General features: G+C 45.4%; 1 protein-coding gene across 2 annotated transcripts in view; it reads left to right on the forward strand.

The window, feature by feature from the left end:
• Nucleotides 1-814: 814 nt before the first annotated feature.
• Nucleotides 815-26,172, forward strand: part of STK32B (serine/threonine kinase 32B) — a 489,957-nt gene continuing 464,599 nt past the window's right edge. For both annotated transcript variants that reach the window (XM_049886552.1, XM_049886553.1), the window contains exon 1: nucleotides 815-901. In XM_049886552.1, the coding sequence (XP_049742509.1) occupies nucleotides 850-901 (52 nt within the window). In that variant the 5' untranslated portion in view covers nucleotides 815-849. The remainder of the gene's footprint in view (nucleotides 902-26,172) is intronic.

Here is a 26,172-nt window from a genome sequence, read left to right on the forward strand (position 1 = left end):
GGTGGACCTTTTGGTTAGCGGTCTGAGCTCTTAACCACTGCGCCACCAGGCACATAGCAGGTGTTCACAAACCGCTTGTAGCCTGAAGGAGCACCCCGGCCACACTACGCCGGAATCCCGACTCCCCGGGGGTGGACCCGGCACTCAGCTCTGGTGTGTGCGGCGGGGTCCCACGCCCCCTCCGCCCGGGCTGCCCTCACCCGCCACGCCCCCTTCCTCAGCTGCTTTCTCCCCTTCTCCCCCCTGCCCCGCTTGTCCACCGCGCCCCACCTCCCGGACGTCCCCAGGCTGGGCTCGCCCGCAGCGTCTCCCGATCGCCCACACCCCTCAGGGATCGCCGCTCCCGCTCCTCCCAGGTGCCCCTCGGGCTGCGCTCGCCCGCCGCACCCCATTTTCCCGGAAGCTGCCCCTTGACTGCGCTCGCCCTCCGCAACCCCTCCTCCCGGCCTCGCCCCCTCCTCCTGGGCACTCCCCTGCTGTGCCCGCCGCGCCCCTCCGCGCTGCCCCCTCCGTCTCCTCTCCTCTCTCCTCCTCCTCTTCCTCCTCCGCCCGCGCCACCTCCCTTCTCCCGCCAGCAGCAGCCGGCGAAGAGAGCGGCACGGTGGCCACGGTGCGCAGCCCTCCCGGTGTCTGGGCTGCCGCGGCGGACGAGCTAGCGCAGCCCGGGGGGCGGCCGGGAGGAGGGGGCACGGCGGGCACACCCCCGTCCTTGCGAAGCGCGCGGGCCCCGCCCGGCTTCGCGCGGCTGCAGCTCGGCTCGGCGCACGCCCCGCAGCCCGCAGCCCCGCGGCCGGGCGCACGCGGCGACAGTGACCGGGCATGTAGCAGCGGCAGCGGCCGCGGCGGAATATGGGCGCGAACCACTCCCACAAGCCCCCGGTGTTTGACGAGAATGAGGAAGGTAAGAGGGCTAGGCGCCGCCACCCCGGCTGCGGCCGGCACCCCCTCTGTCGGCACCCGGTGCTGGCTGTCTGCTTTATGCCGGCACCCTGCTAGGCGCCAGGGACCCGCCACGGGCCACCTCGCGGGGCACAGCCACCTCGCCGCGCGCCGCCTGTGCGCCCGGCAGGCGCCAGGCGCAGCGCTTCTACTGGTGTCCCTTAGGGGCTGGATGGGCTGAGCGCTGGGCCGGGGCAACCCATTCAGAGAGGAAAGTGGTATCCGATGCCTGCACTTCGGGGTGGAGGAGGGAGTTGACTTCGGAGGCGAATGGGTCGGTCGCCCCGGCTCGGGCTCCGTGGGAAGCCAGGTCTCCTTCTGAGCTCGAGGCTGATGGAGGCGGCCTGGGCGAGTGGACTGCACCGATTCTCTTTCCCACGTGGTGTTTCAGCCTACTCGGGATGTGTGTGTACGTACAGCGTGTGTGTATGTCCGAGGAGCCTTTGGTCTGGTGCATGGGCAGGTCTGAGCTGCTCTTCTTGTTTCCCAGGACGAGCCTGGGGAAACTTTTCTTGGCTAAATGCTGTGGCTCAGGCGAGGGCGCCCAGCTGGTGGCGGCCTCCCTGATAGAGAAATGGGGTAGGGTGCCCAACTCATGTAAACTGTAGGGCAGGGGTCCTTAGGGCTCAGAACGCCATTTCCAGCGCTGTGTGTCCATGGGCAAGTTACTTAACCTCTCTGACACCCTGACACCCTCACCTATGAGATGAGGACTGTCAGATCATGTGCTACTTTGCAGGTTGTTTGAAGTATACCCATGGGTAATCCATGTGAAAAGTGCCTTATGAATTCAATCAGTACAGAGCCATACAAGCCTTGCTGGCTATTTCTTGTTAACAACCCTCTGCTTCTAAAAAGGTTCCGTTTCCTGCTGTGCTGTGTCTCCAGTTTCCACTGCCCCAGATAGGAGCTAAAGTGTATTGGTGCTTATCAATGTGCCAGGTGCAGTTCTAGGGTTTTACTTAGTTCATTCACGGCAACTCTGTGGTAGGTACTTTTCTTGTCCGCATTTACTGTTGAAGAAAGGAAGGTGTCCCAGTCTCAGCCAGCAAGCTGACCTGGAGCCTAGGCAGTCAGCCCCTGGAGCACAGGCTTGTTGTGTGTCTAGATCGTGGTTCCTGTAACTACCAAGTCTGTGGGTGCTACTCAGATGGTGGAACCGCGCCCCTCAAAAGCATTACTGAGTGCAGTCAAGGTGAGTTAGGTGAGCACTCACCCTGCATCAGGCCCATGTCATCCTTCTTTGAAGGTAGTCCTTCAAAGCCAAGTTGCAGTTGGTGGTGTCAATGACATGCCCGGGCGTAAGGCAATGAGTGGTGCCAGCCTGGGGCCTTTGGGTCACAAGGAGCCCCCAGCCCTTTCTGGTTTTTTAATTGCCAGCCTGGGCAGGTCAGGAGCTGAGGTAGAGTGGGGTGGGCAGAGGAGGGGGAGGCAGGAGGTTGTGGAGACCCTTGTACGTCCAGCTAAGAGTTGGACACCATGCAGCTGAACCCTCACCCAGACAAGTTCAAGTTCACCCTGAAGTTCTCCATGGAAGTCAAAGAGACCCTGGCACTGGAATCACCCTTTAAAGGTGCGTTTGTACTGGAGCTGGGGGTGGAACAGGCATGCCTCCTTAGGAGCATTTTTGTCCTACAAGATGACGTTAAGAGCCGCTCAGATCTGATGAGGAGGTATGTTCAAAACAATGACTATCTTCATTGGGAAACAAATCTTGTGAACACTGAACTAGGCCTACTTTTGTAAGGTGTGTTGCAGTTTATCATCACAGTTGCTGCATGACGTGAGGAAGGTGGTACAATTTTCCCCATTTTACAGATGAAAAAAGAAGGCTCAGAGGGTCAAATGGCTTGATCTTGGTTGTTATTGTTGTTAGTTGCCTGTCAATACGGCTCCCACTCATGGCGACCTTACATATAACAAAAGGAAGCGTTGCCTGTCCTGAGCCATCTTCCCGACCGTTGGTATGTTTGAGCACCTTGTTCTGGCTATTGTGTCAGTCCATCTCACTGAGGGTTTGCTTCGTTTTCTCTGACGCTTCTTCACTTTACTAACCATGATGTCCTTTTTCAGCGATTGGTCTTCCCTGATGACGTGTCCAAAGTAAGCCTAAGTCTCACCGTCCTTGCCTCTAAGAAGCATTCTGGTTGTATTTCTTCTAAGACTGATTGTCTGCCCTTCTGGCTGCCCATGATATAGTCAGTATTTCTTGCCGACGCCACAGTTCAAATGCATCAATTCTCCTCTCTTCCTTGGCTTGACTTTAGCACCACAGTTATTGTGTTAGCTTTCCGTGGCTGCCGTAAGAAATTACGTGCAGTGACCACTTAGAGAGGATTACTTGGGTGGAAAACTTTCTATTCTTAACAAATCAAACGTTCTTAACTGTTTTTTGGGAAGGGATACTTTGATGAAAGCTGTGGAGTGTCTCCCCAGAAGAAAGCACAAACCTACATATCACTTCACTTTTAAGGGCTCAGCGACGTGGTTAAGAGCTGTGGCTGCTAATCAAAATGTTGGCACATTCAAGCCGCCAGCTGCTTCTTGGAAACTCTATGAGACAGTCCTACTTTGCCCCGTAGGGCTCCTATGAGTCGGAATCAACTTGATGACAATGGGTTTTTTGTTGTTGTTGTTCCTAATTGGGTTTTAGCTTGGGTCAAAGATCATGCTTTCAGTAATTTTCTCAGCACCTTGCGGTTTCTTTGATTTGCAGAGGAAATTTGCCTCCCTTATATTGGCAACAGGTTTCTGGGTGGTGAAAGCGGTTTTCGGTCGAATGCTAATCTGAAGGTTGGTGGTTTGGACCCACTCAGCGGTGCTGCAGAAGAAGGACCTGGCAATCTGCTTCCGTAAAGATCATAGCCAAGAAAACCCTATTTATGGAGCAGTTCCACACGGGGTAGCCGTGAGTTGGAATCAAGTTGACAGCAACAGGTTCTTTTTTTTTTAATATTGACAACTGTCTTCCTCCTTTAAATGTGCTTTAAAATATTTATTGGCAAAACAGTTCTCTCTGGTGCAGCCAACCTTTTGATTTTTCCTGCTGCTGTTCCTCGTTCTGAAAGAGAATTGGGCATGAGGTTAACTGCCTGCTCTGGTGCTTGCTGAGATACGAGGTTAAGGCTCTCCTCGTTCCGCAGGCTTCCGGCCCAGTGAAACAGGAACTTGTTTGATTTTGCCAGCCTATTTCTAATGTACATTTCCTAGCGCAAGGAAAACACTGTTATTCGCCACCAACCAGTTTGTTTATTTCATGAGCATTTACTGATCATTTTCTCTGTGCCTTGCCCTGTGCTGGGCACCAGGAATACGGAGAACAGCAAGGCCAAATTCTGACCCTCAGGGAGCTTCTGGTCCACTGGAGAAGCCAGAGCAGGTAAACGACCTGACAATGCAGGGCATCTAGTGTCCTGACATAGATGAGCTTGGGAGACTGGGGTCTCCTAGAGGAGGGTCCCTAAGCAAAAGGAAAGGGGAAGGAGCTGGAGAAGATTCCTTGTTGGACTTGGAAAAATAACAGTTGGCCATCAAGTCGATTCAGACTCATGACGACCCCATGTGTGTCAGAGTAGAACTGTCCCTATGGGGTTTTCAGGGGCTGATTTTTCGAAAGTAGGTTGCCAGGCCTTTCTTCTGAGGTGCCTCTGGGTGGACTCGAACCTTCAAGCTTTTGGTTAGCAGCTGGGTGCATCAAATGTTTGCACCACCCAGGGACTTGACTCTTGCAGAAATGGTAGGAGTTACTCAGGGGGAGTTATTCAGGGGAAGGAGAGGTTGGTAAAGGTATGGAAGGACATTTCAGAGAGAAGGAACAGAATGTGCAAAGGCAGAAGGTAAACAGTAAGTGTGCCTCATTTGGGGAGATTGTGAGGCTTTGCTACCTGTGCAGTGGGGAGTGTGAGGCTGGAAGGCACAATAGACGAAATCTAAGTGCTGTGCCCAGGCTGGTCTTAAAGGGCCCAGTGGTCATGTTAATGTGTTTGGACTTGATCTCATGAGCCTTCTGGAGTCACTGAAAGATTCTAAGCAGGGGAATGACATGGCTGAAAGCAAGAGAGGCCTTGTCCAGTGAAGGAACATGCCCTCCCAAACCATAGTTGTCGGATCGTTGATGATACAGACAAGCCTGATCTTTAAGTACTTTCATGTTAAACTGTAGCTGAAAATTTGCCATTACATAATTGCCCGATGTCCATCTACATTCCTTTTTTTTTTTTTTAATAATTTTCATTGTGCTTCAAGTGAAAGTTTACAAATTAAGTCAGCCTCTCACACAAAAACCCATGTACACCTTGCTGCACACTCCCAATTGCTCTCCCCCTAATGAGACAGCCCGCTTTCTCCCTCCGCTCTCTCTTTTCGTGTCCATATCGCCAGCTTCTGACCCCCTCCACCCAATTGAGACCAACTGATGCATCTTAGATGGCTGCTTGCTAGCATTTAAGACCCCAGACGCCACTCTTCAAAGTGGAATGCAGAATGTTTTCTTAATAGATTTTATTATGCCAATCGACTTAGATGTCCCCTGAAACCATGGTCCCCAGACCCCTGCCCCTGCTACACTGGCCTTCAAAGCATTCAGTTTATCAGGAAAACTTCTTTGCTTTTGGTTTAGTCCAGTTGTGCTGACCTCCCCTGTATTGTGTGCTGTCTTTCCCTTCACCTAAAGTAGTTCTTATCTACTCTCTAATTAGTGAATACCCTTCTCCCACCTTCCCTCCCTCCCCCCTCTCATAACCACGAAAGGATGTTTTCTTTTCAGTTTAAACTATTTTTCAAGTTCTTATAATAGTGGTCTTATACAATATTTGTCCTTTTGCAGCTGACTAATTTCACTCAGCATAATGCCTTCCAGGTTCCTCCATGTTATGAAATGTTTCACAGATTCCTCCCTGTTCTTTATCGATGCATAGTATTCCATTGTGTGAACATACCATAATTCATTTATCCATTCATCCGTTGATGGGCACCTTGGTTGCTTCCATGTTTTTGCTATTGTAAACAGTGCTGCAATAAAGATGGGTGTGCATATATCTGTTCGTGTAAAGGCTCTTGTATCTCTAGGGTATATTCCAAGGAGTGGGATTGCTGGATCGTATGGTAGTTCTGTTTCTAACTTTTTAAGGAAGCGCCAAATCAATTTCCAAAGTGATTGTACCATTTGACATTCCCACCAGCGGTGTAGAAGTGTTCCAGTCTCTCCACAGCCTCTCCAACATTTATCATTTTGTGTTTTTTGGATTAATGCCAGCGTTGTTGGAGTGAGATGAAATCTCATTGTAGTTTTGATCTGCATTTCTCTAATGGCTAATGATCGTGAACATTTCCTCATATATTTGTTAGCTACCTGAATGTCTTCTTTGGTGAAGTGTCTATTCATATCTTTTGTCCATTTTTAAATTGGGTTATTTGTCTTTTTGCAGTTGAATTTTTGCAGTATCATGTAGATTTTAGAGATCAGGCACTGATCAGAAATGTTATAGCTGAAAACTTTTTCCCAGTCCATAGGTAGTCTTTTTACTCTCTTGGTGAAGTCTCTGGATGAGCATAGGTGTTTCGACTACTGTGGCAGTATAATAGGTTCTAAAATCAGGTTAAGTAAGGCCTCCTACTTTGTTCTTCTTTTTCAGTAATGCCTTATTTATCCGGGGCCTCTTTCCCTTTCATATGAAGTTCGTGATTTGTTTCTCCATCTCCTTAAAGAATGTGCTTGGGATTTGGATTGGAATTGCATTAAATGAATAGATCGCTTTTGGTAGGATAGACATTTTTATAATGTTAAGTCTTCCTTTCCAGGAGCAAGGTATGTTCTTCCACTTATGTAAGTCTCTTTTGGTTTCTTGCAGAAGTGTACTGTAGTTTTCTTTGTATAAGTCTTTTACATCTCTGGTAAGATTTATTCCTAAGTATTTTATCTTCTTGTGCGCTACTGTAAATGGCACTGATTTGGTGATTTCCTCTTCGATGTTCTTTTTGTTGGTGTAGAGGAATCCAACTGATTTTTGTATTTTTATCTTGTATCCTGATACTTCCATCTACATTCTTATAGCAAAAGTTTAACTTCCTTGTTATTAGCTGCCATTGAGTCAACTCCAACTTGTGGAGACCTGTGTACAACAGAGTGGAACACTGCCTGGTCCTGCGTCATCTTCACAATCTCCAACACGTTCATGTCCATCCTTCTGGCTATGGTGCCAATCCATCTCACCGAGGGTCTCCCTCACTTTCATTAGCTCTCTGCTTCACCAAACAAGATGTCCTCCTCTAGCAACTACTGATCCCTCCTGGTGATGTGTTTGGAACCCTGGTGGAACAGTGGCATTTCAAATACCAACAAGGTCACCCATGGTAGATAGGTTTCAGCAGAGCTTCAAGACTAAAACAGATTGAGAAGAAAGGCCTGGTGATCTACTTCCAAAAATTAGCCAATGAAAACGTTAGGGATCACAACAGAACATAGTATAATGTGACGTTGTTGGTACGGTTAAGTTGGTTCTGACACATGGTGAGCCTCTACTTTACCAAGCTTGATGTCCTTCTCCAGAGACTGATAACATGTCCAAAGTACGTGATAGGAAGTACTGCTGTCCTCGTTTCTAAGAAGCATTCCTGGCTGTACTTCTTCTAAAACATATTCGTTCTTCTGTCAATCCATGGTATATTCAATATCAAAAAACTAGATGACAAATGCTGCCTTGACCAACGGCAGTGGTAAGGCACATCCCAACTTCAGAGATGTTCAAATGTGGCAAAGTGTGTGCCTTAGAATCAACGAAATACAACACAATACAAGAACTTGGCTGCTAACCAAAAGGTCGGCAGTTTGAATCCACCAGCCGCTTCTTGGAAGCCCTATGGGGAGTTAAGCGAGTCAGACAATGTTCTGTTTTGTTCCATAAAGTTTTTATTGGCTACTTTTCAGAAGTAGATCCCCAGGCCTTTCTTCTTAGTTCTGTCTCCTCTGAAACCTGTCCACCATGGGTGACCCTGCTGGTATTTGAAATACCGGTGGCACAGCTTCCAGCATCATAGCAGGACAGAAGCCACCATGGTGTGACATGCCGACAGACAGGTGATGGTTAGTTTGCTTACAGGTGATATCAACAAAAAACCACCACTGTATCCATTGTCCGGCAGAGTGCAGGGTCAGCGGAAAAGAGGAAGACCCTCAACAAGGTGGATTGACACAGTGGCTGCAACAAAGAGCTCAAGCATAACAACGATTGTACAGTTGGCACAGGACTGGGCAGTGTTTCGTTCTGTTGTGCACAGGGTCGCTATGAGTCGGAACTGACTCGACGGCACCTAACAACAACAGCAACAACATATCCATTGCTAGTCATAATCACAACTCTACAGGGGGAGCCTCAGAATCTGCATTTTCCTGGGAGGTTATTGAGGAGTTCAGTAAACATCGGCCAGGATTCCACGCATGGATGTGGGTGAGCTGGGACTCAAACCCAAATCTGTGTCACTGCAGAATCTGGCACCCTGCCCTGTTCCCTGTGCTGCCTCGGAGGCCTCCAGAAGGTTCATCTCTTACTGATGTGCGTGACTTCACGGAGTGAGACTACAGTTAGAAAAGGACCTCATGCTTGGTGAAGTCGAGGGTCAGTGAAAATGAGGGAAATCCTCAATGAGATGAACTGACTCGGTGGCTGCAACAAAGGGCGCAAACATACCAACGATCATGAAGATGGCACGGGACAGGGCAAGGTTTTGTTCTGTCATGATAAGACCGCCATGAGTCAGATCCAGCTTGATGGCAACTACCACCACCGCCACAAATCAGACTAGGACCAAGGTCTCTTTATACTAATGTTGATAGAAGGATAATAACAAAACTTTGTTCCAGCACTTGAGAGTGTGCAGTAATTATCTCAGGCACTGTTTTCTTCCAAAGCAAATTTATTGAACAGTCATCAAAACTGAAACCAAACTTGCTGCCATTGAGTTGATGCCAATTCACAGTAACCCCCTAAGGCAGAATAGAACTGCCCCATAGGGTTTCCAAGGCTGTAATATATACGGAAGCTGACTGTCACATCTTTCTCCTGAGGAGCAGCTAGCTGGTGGGTTCCAACTGCTGACCTTTTGGTGAGCAGCCAAGCACTTTAACCACTGACCCACCGAGGCTCCTGTGAGTTAACTGAACGAATCTAACCCGTTGCCGTAGAGTGAATTCTGACTCATGGTAACCCTATTGGAAAAGAAGTAGTGTTTCTATGTTATTATTGGGTCAAGAAGACTTCACATGTAGCTTAAAGCATGAAAACATCTTCCTACTTTTTATCCGGAAATATTCAGACACCTAAGGCAATTAAATAATCACTCCCTAAATTTATACTTCATGTCTCACTTGGACAGCCTTTGAACCTGGGGAGACTAAGTCATCAGTTATTCACAAAGTGCCCAGATTCCCATGCTCTGGGTTCACTCTCGACTCTGTCTCACCTAGGTTTGCACACTGGTACCAGTTGTGACATGTGATACAAGGTGGAAAGCACTTTACATGGCACACATATTCTGAGAAGGCTCAAAAGTGATTTTAATAAATTTTGTTCTTATACGTAGCGTGTACCAGGAGGTGGAGAGCACACAGATGCTGTGTAGGGGTTGTGGGCTGAGTTGCTCTGCATCCATTTCTCTATCAGGTGTGTGAATGCCTGATGCGGTGTCTGGGTTTAACTTCAGGTTTTGAGAGCCATACCACATTTGAAAATGCATTTTGATTTGTCTTGTAGGTGAAGTATTAAGAAAGCGGCCATAAAGCCGTAGGAGGTGGTTTGGTAGAAATGAATCGTACTGTGTATTTATGACTTTCAGCACTCTGAGAAACTACACATATATCCTATCGTTATAAAACATCCATCAGTCATTTCTCTATAAAATCAAATACTCATAGACACAGTATTGTATTTCATTGATTCTAAGGCACACACTTGAACATCTCTGAAGTTGGGATGTGCCTTACCATTGCTGTTGGTCATGGCAGCCTTTGTCATCTAGTTTTTTGATATTGAATATACTGTGGATTGACAGAAGAACGAACAAACATGTTTCAGAAGAAGTACAGCCAGGAATGCTTCTTAGAAGCGAGGACAGCAGTACTTCCTCTCACGTACTTTGGACACGTTATCAGTCTCTGGAGAAGGACATTACGCTTCGTAAAGTAAAGGCTCACTATGAGTTAGAACCAACTCAACCGTACCTGACAACATCACATTATACTATGTTCTGTTGTGATTCATAACGTTTTCATTGGCCAGTTTTTGGAAGTAGATCACCAGGCTTTTCTTCCCAATTTGTTTTAGTCTTGAAGCTCTGCTGAAACCTATCTACCATGGATGACCTTGTTGGTATTTGAAATGCCAGTGACACAGCTCCCAGCATCATAGCAGCATGGGAGCCACCACAGTACAACAACAGGACATTTTTCATCTTGTTGGCTTTGGAAAAGTCACCAGGAGGGATCAATTGCTGGAGGAGGACATCATGTCTGGTGAAGTAGAGGGCCAGCGAGGGTGAGGGAGGCCCTCAGTGAGATAGATTGGCACCATAGCCACAACAGTGGACTCAAACATGCTGGTGATTGTGAGGATGATGCAGGACTGGGCAACATTTTGTTGTGTTCTACTTATCTATCAGACTGTACGTTTTACTTATTTTATTAGTTATTGTCTATATCTTTCCACTCAGTTATTGTTGTTAGGTGCTGTCTGGTTGGCTCTGACTCAAAACCACCTTATGTATAACAGAACAAAACACTGCCCGGTCCTGCACCACCCTCACAATCATCGCTGTGTTTGAGCCTGTTGTTGCGGCCACTGTGGCAGTCTGTCTCATTGAGGGTCATCCTCTTTTTAGCTGACCTTCTACTTTACCAAGCGTGATGTCCTTCTCCAGGTTCAATCTTACCTGATAATATGCCCAAAGTAAATGAGGCAAGGTTACTTCATCCTTGCTTCAAAGGAGCATTCTGGCTGTCCTTCTTCCAAGACAGACTTATTCATTCTTCTGGCAGTTCATGGTATATTCATTATTCTTTGCCAGTACCACAATTTGAATGCATCAATTCTTCATTTCTTCCTTTTTCATTGTCCTGCTTTTTCACGCATATGATGCAACTGAAAATACCATGGCTTGGGTCAGTGCACCTTAGTCATCAAACTGACATCTTTGCTTTTTAAGATTTTAAAGAGATCTTTTGCTGCTGCATATTTGCTGAATGTAACTCATTAATTTCTTGACTGCTGCATCCATGGGTGTTGATTCTTGATCCAAATAGAATGAAACCCTTGAAAACGTCAATTTCTTCGCCGTCTGTCATGACGTTGTTTATGGGCCCAGTTGTAAGGATTTTCCTTTTCTTTATGTTGAGGTGTAATGCATACCGAAGGCTGTAGTGTTTGACCTTCATCAGTAAATACTTGCAGTTGTCTTCACCTTCAGCAAGCAAGGTTGTGTCATTTGCATAATGCAGGTTATTAATGAGCCTTCCTCCAATTCTGATGCCAATTCTTTTTATAGTTCAGTTTCTCAGATTATTTGCTCAGCATAGAGACTAAGTAAATAAGGTGAAAGGATACTGCCTTGCCACACAGCTTTCTTGACTTTAAACCATGCAGTATCCCCTTGTTCTGGTCGAATGACTGAATCTGGATCTACGTACATGTTCCGCATGAGAACAGTTGGCAAGGATTTTGTGTGGCTTATTCACTGCTGTTTCCCCAAGGCCTAAAATAACACCTGAAACAATATAGAAGCCAATAAATATTTGGTGAATGTATTAATAAATGAATGAATGAATGAAGGTGTCAATCGCATCAACCATGGATGGAACCAGGTCTCAAGTTGTATCTTCAGGAAACTTCCTTCTAGAGCCCTCTGCTGTCCTCTGTGTGGCTTCATTTCAGCAGACTCTCTCATATGGGGCCCCATGAGCTCCAGGCTCACAGCCTCATAGCTCGGAGTACAGAAAAGAGAGTTATGAATTTCATAGGTGCTAAATCCCCCACGTGTCTGTCAGTTTGTTGTACTGTGGGGGCCTTCGTGTTTCTGTGATGTTGGAAGCAATGCTACCAGTATTCAAATGCCAGCAGGGTCAACCATGGTGAACAGGTTTCAGCTGAGCTTCCAGAATAAGACAGACTAGGAAGAAGGACCCAGTGGTCTACTTATGAAAAGAATTAGCCAGTGAAAACCTTATGAACACTGGTGGAACATTGTCTGATGTAGTGCTAGAAGGTGAGCCTCCCAGATTGAAAGGCACTCAATAGACGACTGGGGAAGAGCTGCCTCCTCAAAGCAGAGTGGACCTTAATGACGTGGATGGAGTTGAGCTTTCAAAACCTTCATTCGCTGACGTGGCATGACTCAAAATGAGAAGAAACAGCTGCAAAGATCCATTAATAATTGGAACATGGAATGTATTAAGTATGAATCTAGGAAAATTAGGGATTGTCAGAAATGAAATGGAATGCATAAACATCAATATCCTAGGCATTAGTGAGCTGAAATGGACTGGTTTTGGCCATTTCAAATCGGACAATCATATGGTCTACTATGCTGGGAATGACAACTGAAGAGGAATGACATTGCATTCATTGTCAAAAAGAACATTTCAAGATCTATGGCGAAGTACAACGCTGTCAGTGATAGGGTAATATCCATACGCCTACAAGGAAGACCAGCTAATACGACTGTTATTCAAATTTACACACCAACCTCTAAGGCCAAAAATGAGGATATTGAAGACTTTTCCCATTTCTGCAGTCTGAAATTGATTGAACATGCAATCAGGGTGCATTGATAATTACTCATGATTGGAATGCGAAAGTTGGAAACAAAGAAGAAGGATCGGTAGTTGGAAAATATGGCCTTGGGGGTAGGAACGATGCCAGAGATCGCATGATAGAATTTTGCAGACCAACAACTTTGTCATTGCAAATACTTTTTTTCACCAACATGAACAGTGACTATGCACATGGACCTTGCCAGATGGAATACACAGGAATCAAATCGACCACATCTGTGGAAAAAGAAGACGGAAAAGCTCAATATCAGTGGTTAGAACAAGGCCAAGGGCCGACTGCAAAACAGACCATCAATTGCTCATATGCAAGTTCAAGTTGAAACTGTAGAAAATTAGAACAAGTCGACGAGAGCCAAAGTACGACCTTGAGTATATCCCACCTGAATTTAGAGATCATCTCAAGAATAGATTTGACGCATTGAACACTAATGACCAAAGACCAGACGAATTGTGGAATGACATCAAGGACATCATACATGAAGAAAGCAAGAGGTCATTAAGAAGACAGGAAAGAAAGAAAAGACCAAAATAGATGTGAGAAGAGACTCTGAAACTTGGTTTTGAATGTCGAGTAGCTAAAACAAGAGGAAGAAATGACGAAGTAAAAGAACTGAACAGAAAATTTCAAATTTCAAGAAGACAAAGTATTGTAACGACATGTGTAAAGGGCTGGAGATAGAAAACCAAAAGAGAAGAACATGCTCAGCATTTCTCAAGCTGAAAGGACTGAAGAAAAAATTCAAGCCTCGAGTTGCAATAGTGAAGGACTCTATGGGGAAAATATTAAACAGTGCAGGAAGCATCAAAAGAAGATGGAAGGAATACACAGAGTCATTATACCAGAAAGAACTGGTCAACATTCATCCATTTCAGGAGGGGAGCATATGATCAGGAACCGATGGTACTGAAGGAAGAAGTTCAAACTACACTGAAGGCTCTGGAGAAAAACAAGGCTCCGGGAATTGATGGAATCTCAACTGAGATGTTTCAACAAATAGATGTAGCGCTGGAGGTGCTCACTCGTCTAAGCCAAGGATTCGGAAGGCAGCTACCTGGCCAGCTAACTGGAAGAGAGCCGTATTGTTACCAGAATAAGGCTCTTGACACTCACTGGTCAAGAATGAGCAGGTAAGACACGTAGTTTTCCACACGAGCAAAGCTTTATTGAAGAGGCTTGCAAGCGGAGATGAGGAAGGCCTAGAGCAATGCTTACCTTCATCTCACAGAACAAAAGACAGGCCCGAGTTTCTTGGGCGGGAAAAGGTTCATGTTTATTCATAGGCTCAGGCAGGGATATGTTAACTAAGGTGCGTGCACCAGCCCTCCAGGACTGCTCCTGTCCCGGAGGCCTCAGGGATTCATAGCAGGACTTATTATGGGGTGTCGCGCCTGCACGGTCTCTCGCTCCCCGGGTTCCATTCACCTGCTGGGGCTGTAGCTTCTCACTACCCCTGGTGGAAGGTCACATAGCGGTCACAGGTGCATGTCCCTGGGTTTGCGGGCTATTTTTAGATACCCTGCTCCATTGTTCTGGGGAGTGGCTTTGTTTCTGCCTCCTGGCCCATTTCTTGTTATTTTGTTTGCAGATTTGGGGGCCCCTCTGTTCTTTGTCTTACTGAGTCTCTAGGTTCCACACTCAACCCCCTGTTACCTCCTTGATAAGTATAGTCTATTTCTCTTTTACTTGTTTCTCCTCTAACCACAGCAGTCTCTTTGCTATTTCTCAAACAGGCACCCTCTGATGTCAGGGCCTTTGCTCCCTGTCTTGATATTTATGCCTATTTCCAAGAAAGGTGATCCAGCTGAAGGCAGAAATTACCAAACAATATTGTTAATATCGCATGCAAGTAAAATTTTGCTAAAGATCATTCAAAAGCGGCTGCCGCAGTACATGGACAGGGAACTGCCAGAAATTCAAGCTAGAGTCAGAAGAGGACATGGAACCAGGGATATCATTGCTGATGTCAGATGGATCCTGGCCGAAAGCAGAGAATATTGACTCTGCAAAGGCATTCGACTGTGTGGATCTTAACAAATTATGGATGAAATTGCAAGAATGGGAATTCCAGAACACTTAATTGTACTCATGAGGAACCTGTACACAGATCAAGAGGCAGTCGTTCTGATAGAACAAGGGGATACTGATTGGTTTAAAGTCAGGAAAGGTGTGTGTCAGGTTTGTATCCTTTCACCATACCTGTTCAATCTGTATGCTGAGCAAAGAATCTGAGAAACTGGACGATATGAAGAAGAACGGGGCATCAGGATTGGAAGAAGACTCATTAACAACCTGTGTTATGCAGATGACACAACCTTGCTTGCTGAAAGTGAAGAGGACTTGAAGCACTTACTGATAAAAATCAAAGACTGCAACCTTCACTATGGATTACCCCTCAACATAAAGAAAACAAATCTTCACAACTGGACCAATAAGCAACATCATGATAAATGGAGAAAGATTGAAGATGTCAAGGATTCGTTTTACTTGCACCCACAATCAACAGCCATGGAAACAGTGGTCAAGAAATCAAAAGACGCGTTCCATTGGGTAAATCTGCTACAACAGACCTCTTTAAAGTGTTAAAAATCGAAGATATCACCTTGAAGACTAAGGTGCTCCTGACCCAACCCATGGTGTTTTCAATCACCTCACATGCATGCAAAAGCTGGACAATGAATAAGGAAGACCGAAGAAGAGTTGGCGCCTTTGAATTGTGGTGTTGGCGAAGAATATTGGATATACCATGGACCGCCAGAAGAATGAACAAATCTGTCTTGGAAGAAGTATAGCCAGAATGCTCCTTAGAAGCGAGGATGGCAAGACTATGTCTCATGAACTTCGAACATGTTATAAGGAGGGATCAGTCCCTGGAGAAGGACATCATGCTTGGTAGAGGGTCAGCGAAAAAGAGAAAGACCCTCGACGAGGTGGATTGACACAGTGGCTGCAACAATGCGCTCAAGCATAACAACGGTTGTGAGGATGGCACAGGACACAACAGTGTTTCGTTCTGTTGTGCATAGGGTCGCTATGAGTTGGAATCGACTCGATGGCACCTAACAACCACCACCACCTAAAATATTATCATTTCAATGTGTAATCAGTAGCAACACTATTAACAAGATAATTGACAATCTTTTATTCATGCTCGGTTTTTAAAATTGGGTGTGTATTTTACTCTTACAACGCATCCGAATTTGAGCGAGCCATATTTAAGGGGCTCAGAAGCTACGTGTGACAAGCGGCTGCCGTGTGGTACAGCACTGCTGTACATCCTTGCCAGTATTTAGCATTATCAATTGTTTAGTATTTGCCAATTGAATGAGAATAAGATGGTCCTTCACTGTTGTTTTAAATTACATTTACTCACTAATAAGGTTGCGGTTTCCTCATATATGTAGTTTCTGGTCATGTGTTCACTTTCATGAAGCACCTGTTGGTAACTTTGGTAATTTTTCTGTTAGAAGTCTTTTTTTTTTTTAATTGATTTGTAGTTCTTTTCATGTTTTATATGATACTTTGTCCGTTATATGTGTTGTATATTTTGTCTCCTATTTTGTGATTTCCCTTTCAAGTCCTTTATCTTGTCTGCTGGTATCATAAATGTCTTAGTTTTAACGTAGTCATAGTTACAAAATGTTCCTTGTGGTTCATATTTTTGTGTAGGAGAAAACTTTCTGTATTCTTCTGTATTTATGCTACAGGGAAAGCTTCGTCGGTCGTATTTATGCTTATTTCTCAAAGCAATAGTTCCCTGTAGCTTCTATAACATAACATTCTCCTGGGTTTCCCACTTCTCCGGCTGTTACTTCTTTGTCTTCTCTTCAAGGTCTGCATCCTCTCGCTTGCCGTAAATCTTGGAGTTACTCCAGGCTGAATGCTTAGACTTTTCTTTGCTCTCTAAACTGTCCCCGTAGGTGATCTTGTCAATCCTTGCATGTTCAACCACTCTGTATTAGTCAAGGTACAGTCAGGAGCAGAAACCATAGCAGTTCTCAAAAAGGGAAACTGAATACAAAGAATTGTTAACTAGTAAAATGGTGAAGTACTAAAAGAAGTCAAAGAGGACTCTAGGAGGTACAGCAAAAAGCTACTTCTCCTCAGGCTGAAAGAGAGTGAACAAGGAAAAGACTTAGAAACTGAGACGCCCCCATCTCCACCAAGGATGTGATTTAGAGCTCTTTGGAGCGGGCCTAGCTCCCCGAAGGACAGGCAGCCTACTGGGTGGTGGAGAAACTTGCCAGAGGGTGTAAGTTATAGCTGATCTGCAAGAATGAGTGGCCTGCCACTGGCTGGCAGAGAAACTTGCTGGAGGGTGCAAGGTGCAACTAGTCTCTTAGTGCCATTGAGGTGTGTGCTACCAGGCCCCTGCAAGCCAACTTGCTGGATGCCATATGGAAAATAGCACACCAGAAGAAGGAAGGAAGGTCTTTTCTTCCCGCCCTGGTCTTGCAGTGCCTCTCCAGCGCCCTCTATCAGCAATGCCCAACATCAAGTCACCTGGTAAAGGAGAATGTCTACAGGGTCCAGCTCCCATAGCACAAAGCAGTGAATTTGGAGCTGAGCGGCAAATCAGTTAATAACTGGCACACATTCTTTATATGACAGTGACTCAATAATTTATATCCTTCACTTAGATTTCTCCTCTGGGCTCCAGACCTGTGTGTGCTACTTATAATTCCACTTGCATGTCTCAAAAGAATTAATACTTTCAAATAAAAAATGACCTCAGCCAAACTCATATTCTTCGAGTTTCCCAGCTTAGTGACTTGTACCATTTTCCATCTAGTTGAAAAAGCCAAAATATTGCAGGTTTTCCTTGATTCTTCCATCCCCTCACCCCACAGGCACATGGCTGCATTGATTTTACCTCCTAAGTGTCTCACAAATCTGTCCCTGCCTTTCCAGGCACATTCACTATCTCAATTCAAACCTCACACCTCATATCAACTCTTGTGCAGCCTCCTAGCTGGTCTCTCTGCACCCCATCTAGCCCTTCAGCATATCACCCAACCACCAGCCAGAATCGTAGTTTTAAGTCACAAATATGATCATGTTGGTCCCTTGCTTAACACCTGTGTCAGCTTCCTAGGACTGCTGCAGTGAGTCACCATAGGCTTGTTCTGTTGTGGCTTAGCACAACAGTAATTTATTGTCTCGGAGTTCTGCAGGCTAGAAGTCTGAATCTGAGGTGTTGCCAGGGTCATGCTCTCTCTGAAGGCTCTAGGGGAAGAGGCTTTCATATCTCTCCCAGCTTCTGGTGGCCTCAGGTGTTCCTTGGCTTGTGAAGTAAATACCCCATTCTCTGTCTCCATCTTCATGAGGCCATCTTCACTCTGGATCTCTTCTCCTCTGCTTATTAAGACACTAGTCATAAAGAGAGTAGGGCCCACCCTGATGACCTAACTAATCACATCTACAGAGACCCTACTTCTAAGGAAGTTTGCATTCACAGGTACCAGAGTAGGACTTCAACATATCTTTTGGGGGGACACAATTCAACCCATAACAACACCCTTCAGTGGCTCCCATTACTCTTAGGGTAAAAATTAGAAACCATGGTAGGGTCTTCAAGGCCCTGCATGGTCTAGGCCCGCCCAACCTCTTCCCTCTCATCTCAGCCCCTCTTTTCCTTCACTGTTGTTGTTAGCTACCATTGAGTCGATTCCAGCTCGTGGTGACCCCGTGTTTGCAGAGTAGAACTGCTCCATAGGTTTTTAAGGCTGTGACCTTTTGGAAGCAGATCGCCAGGCCTGTCTTCTGAGGTATCTCTGGGTGGGTTCAAACTACCAACCCTTCTGCTAGTAGCTGGTTTTGCCACCCAGCTACCTTCCTACATGAGTTAAATTAGTTAGCGTACTCTTAGTCCAATACCTGGCCCATAAAATAAGTGGCCCACAAAGATAGCTATTCTTACTATTATCATCAGTCTTATTATTTTGTTCCTTCAACTATACCGTTCTTCCAGTTTCTTGAAAATACCATTATCACCCGGCCCCAAGACCTTCCCATATGCCATTTGCTCTGTCTGAAGTGTTCTTTTCACCCTACCCCATTTGGCTTAGTCATCTACCTCCCATCCTTCTTCAAGGTGCCTTATCTGATCCCCAGACTGAGTCAAGGCCCCAACTAATCCCCCTTAAATTACCACATGCTCCTTCATAGCATTTATCTTGGTTATAATTCTGCATTTATTTGTGTGGTTACTTCATTGATATCTGTCTCTCGCATGAAATCTTAGGCTGCATGAGGACAGGGTCTGTGACTGCGTTAGCATCTAGTGTGGGGCCCATCGCTTTAGGAAGCCTCTGTCCTTGCAGCTGCTTGTCCTTAAGTGTTTGTCAGAAAAGACAAAGAAAAATCACTGTGGAACCAATGAAGGGTGGCAGGTTCCTTCCCTGTATCTGAAAAGAGATAGTCTGGGAAAAGGGGAAATGAAAGTGGGTGTTACTGGGTTGTGGTGGTATAGTGGTTAGGGGCTATGGCTGCTAACCAAAAGGTCGGCAGTTCAAATCCACCAGGCACTCCTTGGAAACTTTTTAGGGCAGTACTACTTTGTCCTATAGGGTCGCTGTGAGTTGGAATCGACTCGACGGCAATGGGTTTGGTTTGTTTGTTTTTTTGATGGGCTATGGGGAGCCCTGGTGGCACAGTGGTTAAGAGCTACAGCGTGCAACGGCTGGTATCCAAAAAGGTTGGCAGTTTGAATCCTTGGAAACCTTGTGGGGCAGTTCTCCTCTGTCCTGTAGGGTCGCTGTGAGTCGGAATCGACTTGATGGCAATAGGCTTGTTTTTTTTGTTTGTTTATGAGCCATACATTTTCCATACACAATTTTATTTGATCTTTAGAGTAACACTGTAAGAGAAAGATTGTAAGCTCTATTTTATACCTGAGGAGATTGGGGTTCAGAGAGGTGAAATTGTCTTAGGTAGGAGAACTGTGGTGATTCTTTCTGTCTAACTGAAAATCTGTTCTCCTCATGCGAGTCTTTCCAGGTCTCAATGATTTGCCTCCTACCTGGAGAAGTTATGTGATACCATAGCCATGGACTACCTTTACTATTATTTATTTAATACTTTTCTCTATCTTGACTGGTTTTTCTTTAATAGAGCTACTCGTAAAGGAACTTTATACTTCTCCCTTAAAATAATAAAAATGGGTTAAGACCTTGTGTAAATAGGAGATGATTGTAAAATGGATGCAGACAGTGATATTCAGAATTGCAAGATATTGTTAAATTTCTTTAGGCCCTTAGCTTGTGACTTGCTCAATAAATATTTTTGAATGATCTATAAATATTTTGTGAATGGCTGGTGTGTGGAAGGCAGGATTGGGGCAGTGGAAAGGCCTGCAAGATAGGCCTAAGTCAGGTGTCTGCATGTTAGCTTGAAGGTCATGGTGGATCTCTGAAGGGATGGGAGAACCACCCTTTCGTCCCAGCATTGGAGCTGCAGTTTGATGCTCTTTTCATTACTTCGCCTTCCCTTTCAAACCTCATTACATCTTCCACCAAAGTGCAGAGATAGGATATGGTCCTCTGGGCTTATGTGTAGCTGGGATGTGCCAGGACCCCTGCCCAGACCCATCACAGAATCTCCTAGCCGGGACACTCCTTGCATAGCATGATGGCTGAGAGCGTAGACCCCAGAGCCAGACTGCCTGGGGTTGAGTGCTGGCTCTGCCACTTACTAGCTGAGTGGACGCTGGAGCAAGTTTCTCCACCTCCCTGACCTTCAGCTTCCTCATCTGTAAACGGGGACTGAGTGCTCCCTGCTTCATAAGTGGTTGTAGGAGTGAATGGGTTTAGTTAGCATATGCGAAGTGCCTACAATGTTATCTGGCATAAAATAAGTCTTTTGTAAGGTTCTTAAAAAAATGAAAATTTTTTAAGGTTCTTAAAAAAATAAAGTTTTGTGACTGAAGGAGGTCACTATGGAGGGGTTCAAAGCCCAGATTTTGGAGTTACACAGGTCTGGGTTCAAAGCCTGATTTTTCTACTTGTTGTTTGTGTAATCTTGGGCCAATTAGTTAACCTCCCTGATTCTTAGTTGATTCTTCTAGAAAATGGGGTGCAATCTGACATGCTCATTATGAGAACTCAGTGAGGTCATATAAGTATGTATTTGTGTAATATGTGTGTATATATGTAATATATGTGATGTATATATGTGATATATATGCAATGTATGGGTGTGATATATTGTGTGATACATATAATATCCATGTGATATATGTATGCATTGTATATATGAGATATATATGTATTTACATATATGATGTGTGCATGTAATGTATGTATGCCATGTATATATATGATGGACAAATGTAATGTATGTATGTGATGTATGTACTGTGTACATGTGATGCAATATGTAATAGAAGTGTGTTCTTACATGTATGTATGTACTATATGTGTGTGGTGCAATATGTAACATAAGTGTGTTGTATATATGTATGTATGTACTGTGTACGTGTGATGCAGTATGTAACATAAGTGTGTGATGTGTACAGCGTGCAGCCTGGCTCAGTACACGGCCGTGTGGAATATGCAGAGAGAAGTCAGTGAAGTGAGGGGTTCGCTGTTTTATTCATCCTGAAGAAGAAGATGCTTCTGCCTTCCTCCTGGCTGACTTCTAATCCCTGCTGTGGCAGGGGAGGGGGGGTCGTCCTCATTTTCATTCTCCTAGGAAACAGCCTGTGCCCGGACTCTGCCTCACAAGCTGTCTGGATGAGGCTCGTTGTACCTGTCAGGGAGGGTGAGGTGGTTTTGAGAAGCCTGGCTGTGGCAAGTTGTGTGGAACCCGTGAGTGGAGAAGAGCTGTCTTCTGTCTGTGATGGATCACCCGGCTTCCAAGCTGTAGAGTCTTGTTTTGCTAAATTTCCTGGAGCCCCTATGGTGCTTGTCGGGGGGCGGGGCAGGGGGGGAAGAAAAGACATTTAAACGCCTCCTTTTGCTATTATGTAGTAAATTTAATGGAACCCCTAGGTGGGGAAAATGTTTAGTGCGCTCAGCTGTTCACTGAAAAGTTGGAGGTTCGAGTCTGCCTAGAGGTGCCTCAGAAGAAAGGCCTAGAAATCTACTTCTGAAAAATCAGCCACTGAAGACCCTGTGGAGCAGAGTTCTACTCTGACACACATGGGGTCGCCATGTGTTGATTCCGACGGCAAGTAGTAGTAACTTCAGTCCAACTTCTCAGAGGAGGTAATTCCTGAGAGGAATCCCAAAGGAGGAACAGGTAGCATTAAGGGAGGTTATGTGGGAAGGAAGGAAGTGAGCTGGGAAGATAGGGCTGGGGAAGGCCATTCACAGCAGAGGGAAGAGCTGTGGAAAGGCAAGGTAGCAGGAGAGAGAGGGAAGGGGGCCAGTACTACTGGGGTTCATGGGCTCTGTGTGGTGAGGGATGGGAAAGGAGAGAGGAATAGGGCTGAACAGCTAGGCCAGAGCCAGGCGTTAAAGGGCCCAGAATGTCATGCTAAGGAGTTTGAACTTTATTCTCAGTAGGCAGACCTGGTTGCACAATTTGTGGGACCCAATGCAAAATGAAAATGTAGAGCCACGTGTTCAAAAAGCAGGAAGAAAGTGCCTCTGACGGTACTAAAAGGTCACAGACATGAAAACCCTACGGGGCAGTCTTCCTGTGACTCACACAGGGATGCCAGGGGTCGGAGCTGACTTGATGGCAACCGGTAACTGGTAATGAAACTGAAATATAAAACTTTTTCTTTTCTTTCGCAGTCTCTCAGCTTGTCACAGTGTTTTTTATTTGCTGTTTAGCGACATTCTGAAAGGAAAAATCCAAATTTTAAATAACTAGCGTGACTTTTACCATTTATTTTCACTTGGTGCAATGCCAGTTTTCCATGCAAATACAAAAACATTAACTCACGTGTGGGTCACCGACATGGCACAGTTTGTACTTCCAAGTTTGTGCGTGTACATTCTTACCAAAACCGCAGAAACCCTGCACAAAACTAAGGCAACAGTTTCTTTTCGCTTCTTGATTCGTGCACATTCCACCGATGCTCTTTCCCTCAGGCTTCCTGGTGAGTAAGGAAGGACCGAAGGGAGATGGCTGCCCTATTTTTCCCTTTCCTTCTGTATCATCCTTTCCAGCATCAGTGGTTGGCTAATACAGGTGGTAACACAAGTAAGAAAGGACATGATAGGGTTTTAGAATGAAAGCCATCGTCTTCTTCCTGTGTTCAAAGCAAGCAAGTTCTGGTTGGAACAGAAAGCGTGGCCTCTCAGGGCTGTCAGCGCCCCACTACCGCAGTCTTAGATGGAACACACCCCTTTGGCGTCTTGCTGACCTCCCAGCCACCCTAGGTCCTCCAGAATTCCGTGCTCACGGGGCTCTAGCACTGTATGCGAATGAGACATGGTCACAGACATTAAACACACATCCTCTGCAGGGTCACACGCTTTGCTGTAATCAAACAGGGTGACCTAACAAATGTAAACAAAACACGAGTTCAAAGATAAAATTATGAAGAATTTCAGGATGGCCACAGCAGAACATGAAACCAAGCATAGGCTTCTGAGCACAGACCACTAGGTGCAGAACTGCGCGGTTGCACACCCATGAACCTGACTCTGTTAGTAGAAGATAAACCAAACCCAAACCCACTGCTTTGAGTTGATTCTGACTCATAGCAACCCTGTTAGGACAAAGTAGGATGGCCCCATAGGGTTTCCAAGGCTGTAAATCCTTACGGAAGCAGACTGCCACATCTTTCTCCCGCAGAATGGCTGGTGGGTTAGAATTGCGGACCTCTCCATTAGTAGCTGAGCACTTTGACCGCTGTGCCACCAGAGCTCAGTAGAAGGCAAGGAGACATTTATGGCTTTAATCTGGGAAGTGATGTAATTCGTCTTCATTTCAGAATGATCAAGCTAGCTGTATCCTGAAGGCAGGGTTGGCAGGGGAAGAAATTGGTGGCCAGGAAAACATAAAAATCCACAAGAAGGGGACTTGTCTTAGTCATCTAGTGCTGCTGTGACAGAAATACCACAAGTGGGTGGCTTCAACAAAGAGACATTTATTTTCTCACAGCCTAGGAGGCTAGAAGTCCCAGTTCAGGGTGCCTGTCAGCTGCAGGGGAAGGCTTTCTCTCTCTGTCAGCTCTAGGGGGAGGTCCTTGTCATCAATCTTCTCTGGTCGAGGAGCTTCTCAGCGCTGGCACCCCAGGTCCAAACCAAAAAAACCCCAAAAAACCAAACCCGTTGCTGTTGAGTCAATTCCAGTTCAGAACAACCCTATAAGACTTCTCCTGGCATTTATTTCTTGGTGGTATGAGGTCCCGCTATCTCTCTGCTTGCTCACTTCTCTCTTTTATATCTCAAAAGATATTGATTTAAAGACGCAACTTAATCTTGTAGGATTGAGTCCTGCCTCATTAACATAACTGCTGCTAATCCCACCTCATTAACATCATAGAGGTAGGATTTACAGCACAAAGGAAAATCACTTCAGATGACAAAATGGTAGACAGTCACACAATACTGGGAATCATGGACTAGCAAAGTTGACACAGATTTTTTAGGGACCCAATTCAATCGAGAACAGGGACCAATTGCCAGTTGCCGTTGGGTCAATTCCAACTCATGGTGACCCTATATGTGTAGAGTAGAATTGCTCCACAGGTCCGTGGGGTTTGTATGGCTGTGACCTTTTAGATGTAGATCACCAGGTCTTTCTTCAGAGGTGTCTCTAGGTGAATCTGGTTAGTAGTCAAACTTTTTGGTAAGTAGTCAAGAGCACAACCATTTGTGCCACCAGGGACTCCATAAGAAAGGGGGAAAAATTGCTGTTGAGTTCATTGTGACTCACAGCAATCCTATGAGACAGAGTAGAACTGCCCCATGGGGTTCCCAAGGAGCAGGTAGCGGATTCAAACTGCTGACCTTTTGGTTAGCAGCCAAGCTTTTAACCACTGGGCCACCAGGGATCCACGAAAGGGAAGGGGGTCACAAATGCCTATACTATTAGAGATGTTTCATATACTCATTCAGTTATTTTATCACCATGTATTGATGTAAATATAAACACACACCCACCTACAGATGCTTTGTAAGCTGTCTAGCCCTTTGATCCTGAGAAAAAGTGCCAGTGAGTTCCCACTTCCGGGCAATATAGCTCCTCAGACAACGCAATTTTCTACAGTTCGCTTAAGTGGTATAAGACACTTATAAATTCCATTTAAAATGTAATGGTTTTTAAGCGCACTTTTAAAAAAAAATTGAAAACTCGCTGTGTGTCATAGTTAATAAGTTCCAACATAGTTTCTTAACCTTCCCCTCCAGAGTATAATTACCCCATCAACCTTCCGGGAAAATCAAAGGGAGCTTAGTAGAACACACCTTTCACACGTAGAACCAGAGTTACGCTTGCTTTGTTTGGATTTGCATTTGAAAGGTATTTGCATTGATATTTTATTTCCTCCAGAAAATAACAAATGTTTCTGATCTTTCTGAGGTATCATGGTCTTAAACTGCGATTATGTACTTTTCAGAGCTTCTGTTTTATCAAGCCCTTTGATTTCTGTGAGTAAGGGGCAGGGAGAGAAACAAAACTATAATTTATGATCATATTTCTTTCTTAGCTGGCAAGTACTGCGTAACATCTTCCTCTACTGTGCAGGTTGGCAGTTTGGTTTGTTTCTTGGCTTGGGCCTCTGAGTTACCCCTTTAGAAGATGCTTCTACTGCCCTTCAGCCCCCCGGCCCCCATCTCTCTGTATACATTTTGTAAGTAGCGGAGACAGTGTATTAGATTCTTATAGATTTCTGGTTGAGGTCTATAAAGTGTTGCTGTTGTTAGGCACCATTGAGAAGGCTCCAACTCATAGCGACCCCAATTACAACAGAGTGAAACACTGCCCGGTCCTGCACCATCGTCACAATCCTTATGCTTAAGCCCATTGTCACAGCCACTGTGTCACTTCATCTCATTGAGGCTCTTCATCTTTTTCCTTGGCCCTCTACTTAACCAAGCATGATGTTCTTCTCCAGGGACTGATCCCTCCTGATAACATGTCCAAAGAATATGAGACATAGTATCACCATCCTTGCTTCTAAGGAGCATTCTGGTTGTACTTCTTCCAAGACAGATCTGTTCTTTATTTTGGCAGTCCATGGTATATTCAATATTCTTCGCCAGCACCACAATTTGAAGGTGTCAATTGTTTTTCGGTCTTCCTTATTCAACATCCAGCTTTTGCATGCATATAAGGTGGTTGAAAACACCGTGGCTTGGGTCAGGCACACCTTTGTCCTCAAGGTGACTTCCCTGCTTTACAACACTTGAAAGAGGTCTTTTGCAGCAGATTTACCTGATGCAATGTGTCTTTTGATTTCTTGACTGCTGCTTCCATGGCTGTTGATTGTGGATGCAAGTAAAATGAAATCCTTGAC

This window comes from Elephas maximus, chromosome 5 (genome assembly GCF_024166365.1).
Source record: "Elephas maximus indicus isolate mEleMax1 chromosome 5, mEleMax1 primary haplotype, whole genome shotgun sequence".
In the NCBI taxonomy this organism is placed as follows: domain Eukaryota; kingdom Metazoa; phylum Chordata; class Mammalia; order Proboscidea; family Elephantidae; genus Elephas; species Elephas maximus.